At 35.0% G+C, this 10,159-nt stretch overlaps 1 protein-coding gene across 1 annotated transcript; it reads left to right on the plus strand.

The window, feature by feature from the left end:
• Positions 1-601: 601 nt before the first annotated feature.
• On the plus strand, positions 602-2,421 carry LOC129303984 (bidirectional sugar transporter SWEET3-like). The gene is made up of 6 exons (XM_054943593.1): positions 602-666; positions 792-828; positions 943-1,165; positions 1,457-1,618; positions 1,728-1,847; positions 1,950-2,421. Exons 1-6 carry the CDS (start codon positions 630-632, stop codon positions 2,154-2,156), a joined length of 786 nt encoding a protein of 261 aa, XP_054799568.1. The 5' UTR covers positions 602-629; the 3' UTR covers positions 2,157-2,421.
• The last annotated feature ends 7,738 nt before the right edge of the window (positions 2,422-10,159 follow it).

Consider the following 10,159-nt stretch of genomic DNA (forward strand, 5'->3'; position numbering starts at 1 on the left):
ATCTCTAGAAAATGGAGGCCACATCACCAATAACAGGGCACTTCATTTAGTGATTTTTTTAACTCATTATTGGTGTATTTAATGCTATGCCATCACCACAAGTAGAAGCCACATAAAAAATTGTACCCAAAAAACAAACCAGTTCTCAAAATTTTACATTAATCGTATATTTGTTAAAAAGTAGAAGCCACTTAACAAATTATATTCGAAAAACAAACTAGTTCTCGAAATTTTACATTAGATGTATATTTGTCAAAAAAGAATGATGCAGTTCTGGTGCCATGTAGAACCATTTACACGCATTCTGTGCTTGTACTGTATCGTTATCCTCCAAAGAATGAAAATAAAAATGAAAATTAATAGCGGAATTAGGTAGTAGCCTCTTGTGTGTAGAGCAAGCTGATTGAACAAAGTTTTGCGTCCACAAGTTATTAAAAGACGGAACAGCATCTTCTCTTTCTTTCGATAAAATATTCTATTTTTTCTTTTTCCTTCAAAGATAGACATTATTAAATTTGCCACTAGGCGCTCAACTGTACTCTCGACGAGCTATAAATACAGCAGCCTCCGAGCTCTTCTTCATAACATACATTCTTCATCTCGTCTCATTACATATCACAGAACTAAAGATGGCACAGAGTTTTCGCATGGCCGTTGCAGTTCTTGGTAATGCTTCATTCATTTCTTAGTAGTCTGATGTCTAATCATTATACAGCATTACTGATTGATGTGCGAGTGATCTTCAACAAAAAGTGATTCATTCTTCTGTTTCTTCCCTCTTTGTTTTGAAGGGAATGCTGCTTCGGTATCCCTCTATGCTGCTCCAACGTATGTTCTAAACTTCCCTTTCAATTAGTTCTCCATAGCTTCTTGTTTTCTCCCTTTTGCAGCCGAGGAAATCAAACATTACTTAAAAGAGCTCTTCGCGGTTTCTTTCTGCAGGGTTACTTTCAAAAGGGTCATAAGGAAGAAAAGTACTGAGGAGTTTTCATGTCTTCCTTACATCATCGGACTCCTGAACTGTCTCCTCTTCACATGGTATGGCTTACCTGTTGTAAGCTACAAATGGGAAAATTTCCCTCTGGTCACAGTCAATGGCGTTGGGATTGTTCTTGAGTTATCTTACGTTCTCATCTACTTCTGGTATGCTTCTGCAAAAGGAAAGGTAATAACATATGCAAACAAAAATGCATAGCTTCTGGTATACTTCTCATCTAGCTAGCTCAACTCTCTTCTATAGCCTAAGTTCTTCCCTTGTTCATATGCAAACAAAAATGCATAGCTTTCGTTAAACAAGTCAGTATTTGCTATGGCTCCAAACAGAGAACTTGCATGCACAAGAAGACCATACGAGACTTAAAACTTGCTGCAGAAATAAAACTTGCTATATTTGCTTGCCCAATCGCAGATTCGGTATAAAATATATGGCTTCTGATATATCCCGTGTACATTGCAGGTGAAGGTGGCCTTGACAGCGATGCCAGTTATCGTAGTGTTTTGCATCATCGCTATCGTCTCAACTTTTGCCTTCCATGACAGTCGTCAAAGAAAGCTTCTCGTGGGTAGCATCGGCCTCGGTGTTTCAGTGGCAATGTATGCATCTCCTCTTGTTGTCATGGTAAGTCAGTTAGTCATTACAGTAAGATTATATTGTCTTCTTTAACTTGAGTGACTGACCAAGCCAGAAACAGAGGATTGTATAACACAATTTCGATTTCGTTTTGCAGAAAAAAGTTATACAAAGCAAGAGCGTGGAATTCATGCCATTGCCATTATCGCTGTGCTCGTTCTTGGCTAGTGTCCTTTGGTTGACATACGGACTTCTGATCCGCGACATATTCGTTGCGGTTCGTATTCTAGTCTCTTCTACTGTTCTTGGTTTCCTAAAGCTCAGAAGAAGATCGATTGAGCATGTTGATTTAACAGATCACTTTCCCAACTTTTGACAGGGACCAAGTGTGATCGGAGCTCCTCTGGCCATTCTGCAACTTGTACTTCACTGCAAGTACTGGAAAAGAAAAGTCGCTGAAGAACCAAACGGGCAGGACCTGGAAAAGATAGATGTGGTAAAGGAAGGCTCAGAAATAATGGTGGATTTGGAAAAAGGAGAACTAGAAATGAAGATCACAAATGATCCAAGCAAGACCAACTCCTGATCAACGACAAGGCTGAAAATTTTTCCCAAACAATTTTCGGTTTCATGTCTGGGTCTTGAAAAATGAAAGTCTTCTTTATTGTTCAGAGCTAGTATTTTCATGATCGTATTCATCGCATAAATTTAGTGTACTTCCTAATACATAGGGACATGCTTTGTTTCCCTGAGAACTGGTTTTTGCCACCCAGCTCAAGTTTCCAACGCATGGCTTGTTTGTATTTGGGAGTATTACTTGCCAAATAATATAAAATGACATTCAAATTCAACACTTCAGAATCTTCTGATACTTTTTTTATGATATATATATATATATATATAGTTTGAATGCACGCGATCCATCGAACTGTATCATGTAGCTTAATATATACAACTCGAACAACAAAATCAGATATGGAACCAGAATGATTGTGCAAGCTATTATTAAAATATTGGGATGAAGTTCATGACCACATTCCAGAATACAGAAAAGTTACTTCGAGGCTCCAGGATTTAATTGAAAGAAAGCGGCCAAATTCACATGCGACAACCAATAGCAACCTATGAGTCACCAACAATTTGTCACCAAGCCTGCATGAGCAGTGCTTTGACATTCCTATCTCTTTCTCTCTCCATTTTTTTGCCTTCGTTTTGGCGTTTGGAAAAAAAAAGGTGGCATTCAGGCATTGTGTTTGAATTCTGTGTAGTCGGTGTTGGAAACAACCAAAAAAAGTTGAAGGCGCATAATTCTACTGCTTACCGCAGGGCTTCTTCCAATGAAAGCAGCATTTCATTTAAAAAAACATTATATAGTTAACCTTATATATATGTGTGTGTGATCGAAGGCTTTATATATTTGACGTGTTTGTTTTCAAGATATGTAGATTTTTTATGAATTATTTATATTATAATAAAATTTTGTTATTAATTTACTTAACATATTAGTTGTCATGATTTGATTGCATATAAATATGTTAAATATATAAAGTTAAGTAGATGATTCTTACTCTTATTTTACTATCAGTGTGTTATGGGTGATTCTAATGCAATGCTTCTTTTGTTTCTAAATGTAAATCTTAATTTTTACTTTAATTTTGTCTATAAATATGAATTTTAACATAAATTTCTTGGTATGGCAGGGAGGAGGACGTGGACACGCTAGACAATGAAACCTGGGGGTGGGAACCAAAAGATGAAATCGCGATGATCAACATTACTGGTCTCAAACAGTAAACTTGTCTAAAACTGAAGCCCCTTAAATGCCCAAATGAGGACAGGGACTGTCAAAAGTTTTTGCAAGCTGTGTCTGATTCTGTGAAAAACGCGTCACTCCCAACCATTCTCTTGTCGTTTACATCAGGGCCCCCTCTCTCGTTCTTGAGCGTTTGGCAGTCTCAGGAATTGCGCGTTTGAGTGTCAATGCTCTTTCTCTCCACACCGGTCCTAGTCTACTGCTAGCTTGGATTCACATTGCTTGGCATCCCAGCACTTCTCAACATTCCAATCATCCAGCTGTTTTCTACTGCGCCAACCCTCGTCCTCGATCTTCGCCCCAAGACTGGCAACTCATTGTCGTCTTATGATATGGTATCGTCGTCCCCCACCAATTGCATTATTATCCAGTTCATAAACTGGTACATCCGTGCCAATCTACCATGTACTTAAATATACATTTCTTCTTAATAACTAAAGCAACCAAAACGAAAGGCACCAGAGCAGATCCTCCTTAAAATGGAAACGAGATTTTGAGAATCAAAATATGATATTGGGCGTGCTTGATTATTTTTTTATGATTGTAAAACAATTCGAGTAAATTTTTAAAATAGGTTTGAGAAATAATAAATTTAGAAAATAAAATATATTTCGAGTTATTATTTTAAAAATATATCAGAACGATTTGCTTCATTAATATAATTATTATTAATAAAAAATTGATTTTTTTTTAATTTTGTAGAAAAAAAGACAACAAGATATCACAAAGATGTTTTTTATGTTTTATTTTTTATTATAAATTTAATTTTTTTCATGACACACAACTAAAAACATTTCTTAACATTTTTTATCTAAAAAAAACTGTTATAAAAACAAGAAATCAATCCGCCATTATTCCTTGTTTCCTTTTAACTTTTAGTTGACCATCGATGCAGTAGCTAGGCTCGCGTAGATTGAAACGCGAGAGTTCGAATCCAGCCCAAGCTAAATGGGAGAGAGGCAGTCCATTATCATAAGGGAACAGTCCATTATCATAAGGGAGTTCCGGTCCTTCCACGTGTCACGGTGTAAAACAAAACTCGGAACTCCATGCACGAGGCCACGCGTCCCTCTCTCTCGTTTCCGTAACAACAAACGCGCTCCCTCCAGTCTTTCTCGACCGCGCCCAGGCACCGTTTATCACAGCACTGGGAATTTCTGATCGGAATGGTGAAGCTCGCGTAGGCACGAGACTTCCGGGCCTATGGACCCGGGATGACCCTGACCAGCTACGAGTACATCAATTCGGGTCTCTATCTGTTCGCTGCCGTAGTACTCACCTGCGGGTTTGCGGCTCAGTTCTCATCCGAACCCAAATCCGGTCTCGTCCTCCTCCTCATTGCCTTCGGCCTCATCCTCACAGCCAATTTCCACGATCTAATCGCGCATCTCCTCATTGCTTGTAAGTGGTCTTCTATGAATGATTATATTTCCTTTAGTTGCTTATTGCTTAATATCCCTGCAGTCCGGCAAATGGTGCGTGCATATTAGTCAGAAATAAACGACATGCTCATATTAGAATGTGTTATCAAGATACGGAAGCCCACAGTGTTTAATTTGTGTTATTGAGAAAAGACCAAATCGACAGTTTGATCCTGAGTTGCAATAAACCCTTTGAACATTATCTGGTTGACTTCATAAAAGGACTAATATGCTAGCAGACTTTTAACGACCAAGTCGTTCTTAATGTTGATGCAAGTATTCGTGAAAGCAGCCATAGATTCTTGTCCTTATACAAGCTTGGTTGAGCCGTGGCTTCAATCTATATTCAAGAAACTGAGTGAGGTCGTTTGGTGGCTTAGGTCTAATTCATTTGATCAGCAAAATGGCAGATATTAGATATGAATCAAGTTGAACCACAAAGTAGAAAATCCTGACTTCGAAATGGTCAGTTTATAGTTTCTCTAGTTACATGCTGTGTGGGATATACGATGAGAGCAACATGCATCTGCTCTGTGTGTGTGTGTGTGTATCATGGCAGAGTGTGGTGGATGATGATGATGACTTCTGATGAGATGTAGTTTGATGACTATTGGTTGATTTAATGATGGATGCAGGGCGGGACTTGGGTGTGGCTTGAGATCTTTGGAAGCATGTTGCTGTTCATGGGTGGAATGACAAATGTAGTGAAAGTGTTCAAGATGCAACAAACGGATGGACTGAGGCTGGAGAAGCTTCGGGGAGGGGCACAGGAAGGACGGGTCCCTCTGATTCTGGAAGATCAGAGGAGGAGAGGGCGTCAGGTGGCAGACGCCAACAAAATCGCTGAGCCTTCTCCTGCTCCTTACAAGGATGTTCTTATTGGCCAAACCCAGACTCCATGATGCTGCCTGTCACCACTTATTACCACTTCCTTTTTTTATTTATTTTTCAGATTTCTCTCGCTAACCCTTTTCTTTTCAAGATACAGACGGCAAGTTGCTTGCCAGTGCCGTTATGTGGAGGATTACTTACCATTAATAATAACCATGTTATTACCTTCGCGTAGCGTGATGCACGAGTTTTCTGAAAGTGTTGTTTTCCCCCCCTGTACAAGGATCATGTTCTAATGCTAATGCTGCGTTTGGCTCGCTAGGAAAATTGGAAAGGAGAAAAAATTGGAGAAGAGGAAGTGAAGAGAAGAATTTTTCTTTTACTGTGCTGAGCTCAGCAAGAGAAAATAAAAAAAAAGTTATTAATTTTATATGAATAATAATAACTTTATTATTTATAAAAATATTTGTATATAATAAAATTTAATACCTTAACATATTATATATAAAATAATTTCTATACTATATTGATGGAATAAAAATATAATTACAAATTATTTTATTCAATATCAACCAAAAATTATTTTATTCAATTTATAATTTTATTTATTAAATTATTAAATATATGATAATATTAAAATTTTAAAATTACAATTAAATATAAAGAACTTGACTGAAAATTTAAAATTAACAGTTATCTAATTAATTTAAAAACTAAATATATTACTTGTTTAATAAAATTTCATGATCATAACTCTATTATAAATATAAAATTTAAAATCGATAAGTAAATTTAAAAATAATTTTTTTTTCCAAAATCTTTCTATATTTGTAGGGAGAGTTGGAAGTAAAAACACATGGGTATTCCCAAGTAAAATCTTTCTAATTCTAAATTCTAATACTATCAGCGACCAGTGACTCACGCTTTGCAGTTTGCGGAGACTGTAACATTGGTATTCACAATTTCAGACACCTTCCCGGACCACGTTAAACTCCTTGAGATATCATTCCGTCCACAAGCACCTGTAGATTCACCCACATTACAAACTTCGATCTTCCTTCCGCTCCAATAGCCTGCTCCTTTCAATTAACCAGTTTCGGTGCTGAGAACTCATATAAAGGTACAGAACATTGATTCCACTGTCATCAAGCTAGCAGCCGTTCAATTTCCTTCTCCTGGCTCAGTATTCTCCTAAAATCGTTTTAGGCAAGGTGCAGGAAATTCTTTTCTGGTCGAGTTTTAATCTCACGGAGGTGCATAGCTCACTGCAATGTTGCGGAGGTAAGTATAGGCATTTTTGACGTCTTATTAACATCTAGCACTCTCGTTGAGAAACTTTCTGGTTTCTGCACTGAAGAGAGATCATAAGCATTTTAGTCTGCGGCTCTAACTCAGTTTTAATCCCTATGGTTCTCGAACACTCCAGTTGTTTACCTGGCTGCGATTTCATCGTGCCATATGCATAGACTGATTCCACGTGGTCGACTTGCAGATCGATTTTGGAAATATCATCCCGACGAACTCTTGCAATAAACCGTAGACATTTTACAAATCGGGTGCAGGTCAAGACGCCGCCCTGCCTTTTAATTTGTTGCATATATAGACCGATGAATTCCAAGTTTCAGGGTATATATTCGAGTTGCATCGTGATCGTCAAATGCGGAGTATTTCTTTATGTATACATATATTCTCTCCAATAAAAAAGAGAAGAAATTGCTTGTGTTTTATGAAAACTAAAATGTTAAAATTGTCCATATATATACGCAAAAAACACTTGACACTATGGAGGAGGAAAGAGTGGAAGAGATCCTTCCATTCATTTAGTATTACAAAACATTTTTTTAGTATTATGGTAAAAAATATAAAACATTTTATGTCTTTTAAATTACAGTGTAGTTAGTATGATTTTTTATTTTTTAAATATATTCTTAATTAAATTAAAGGTTTGATTAATAAGATTTTTTAATTAGAACAGCTTGTTAAACAAGAGTAAATATAAAAAATATATAATTTTTAATGTCATTAATTAATTTATTAGGAGTATAAATTAGTTAACAATGTCTTCTAACATTAAAACGAAAGGAATACAATTAAATTAATGGACTAAACAAGATGGCCATATAGCCCTATATTAATTAAATGTCAAAGAGCAAAAAATATTTACGATTCTAGTTTCGTTCGGAAGTTGGATTCGGCTCAATAATTGTCTTATGTAACATGATTATAAATGTTTGATTTAATTAAATAATTGTAAAAAATTTTATCATGTAATATTTAAAAAATAGTAAATTTTAAATTTTTTGGAGGGAACGACATATATGAGAAATATTTTAATCATGAGAATTATTTATGTTAATAATTTTTAAGTACTGACAAAATCAAATAATTATAATTAAAACACTAACTATCATAGTCAAAATGGAACTTTTTTTGTTGGGGGGGGGGGGGCGCGATAGGTCAGAGACGTACATATAAGCGCGCGAATCATGCCTCGTGAGTTCTGAGTTGACGAAAACAATCGTACCCGTAATATCAAAACTGAAAAAACTCGGCGCGCACGTTAATCAAATTTTTCGAATGTTCAGTCATATGCAAATAAAATAAAAATCAAACCAAAGCAAATATCTTCCACTTAACGGCTTATTTGTTTCATTTTTTTAATTAAAAAAAATACTTCTAGGAAATTTTAGTAAGTTTGTTCGAGCTTTTAAAAATAAAAATAATTAAAAATGATATTTCTAATTAAATTTTCTATACAACATAAAAGCTTTGATCATTTCTTAATACTTTGATCAAGAAGGAGGAGGATAAGAAGAAGGAGAATTTTGTGTGCGATATCGATGAACCTGGACGTTATTCCAGTGCTGCTTCACATGTGAAATTCGAAGAACGATTGGCGAAAGCAATTGCTATCATATAAGCAATGCACGCGTCGAGGAACATTTTATTCCCATTTCCTTCCAATTAGCTTTCAATAATTAGCAACGCAAAATAGAATTCATTTGCTCTTCTCAATTGCCCTGCATTATTTAATTATTTGCACTACCCAAAAAAGGAACTGAAGATATGTTAATCATATATAATTAGAAAAAACACAGTGCAGCATGTGACATATTTTATTGTATATAAGGCGAGAGATAGTATATAAAATACGTATAGTATGGCAAAAAGCTTAATGGATATTCCCTGGACGTACATTTATAGTAAAATATGAGGTCAACATGAAAAGGTGAACTATATTATATTCGACTGGCCAGTCCCGCTGACGGAGCATATTGAAGCAATGCGCGGTTTGCCAGTGTCCAGATCAGTGATTAATTAATTGGAAATTATGTGCCATATTTAAGTCGTTAAAGATCACAGGAAGACAAAGAAAGATGGAGCCCGAGGTTGAAGAACTTGCCACGAAATGTCGTGCGTGTGAAATGGCCATCGCTACTATAAAAATTTAAATATAAAACATTATAAAAATTGACAGTTACATAAAAATACATTATATATGAGAGTAGTGGGTGATGGTCAGAACATAAATGATTAGTATTTCAAACACCTGTCATTTAAAGTCTGATAATAAATGATGAGTGTTTAAACATTTATCATTTATTGTAACCCAACGTTTCATTTTTTGGAAGGAAAAACAATAAAAAAATTTAAATTTTAAATAACAGATATTTTAAATATCCGTCATTTAAAGTCTGAATAATATATGATGAGTATTTTAAAAAACCTATCATATATTGTTGCCCAACATTTTAATTTTTTAAAATAAAAAAATAAAAATTTTAAACTTTAAATGACGGATGTTTAAAACACCCATCATTTAAAGTCTTTCAGATATATGATGAGTGTTGAAAATCATATATATTGCAATAAATGACGGGTATTAAAATACCCATCACTTATTTCTTTTTTAATCAATTTTCAGTCTCATTTTTCATTTCTATTCCTTCATCTTCTCACGTATTCTCTTTTTTTCACTTGCACATGAAATCAGTAGAAATCTCTCAATCTTCCTCCATTATTGTCGTTGACCATATTCGTCCTCGACGTGAAAGTGCCACCACTACACCGTCCATTGCTGTCTCATTTGCTTCTTCTTTGTAGTTCATCTTCTCTTCTCCAAGGTATGTGGGTGTATGCTTTCTATGATTTTTCTTCATTTTCTTCCAATATCCTTAGATTTCTAGATTATGGGATTGATTTATTTAATGTTATGAATTACTTTATTAGTTAATTTTTCTTATTTAAATTTCTCCTCATATGTTGCCCATTTTGATATTGTGGGGTGTCAAAAATTGTTAATGTTTAATGTGTTATTGACTTGAGAATGGTAGTAGATGATATAATTAGCCTTAAGATGATTATTAAGATAAAAATTAGTACTCAAAATGGGATATTTATAATGATTGTAATTTTCTATAAATTTTGACTGATTTATTTTAATAATTTTTAATTTAAATTTTGTGCCTTGTTTGATCAGAGTAATTTTATCGTTCAAAACTACATATTTAAATGTACTAGTGT

Source organism: Prosopis cineraria, unplaced genomic scaffold (assembly GCF_029017545.1).
Source record: "Prosopis cineraria cultivar Desert tree isolate PC_DT_omini unplaced genomic scaffold, ASM2901754v1 PC2, whole genome shotgun sequence".
NCBI lineage: Eukaryota > Viridiplantae > Streptophyta > Magnoliopsida > Fabales > Fabaceae > Prosopis > Prosopis cineraria.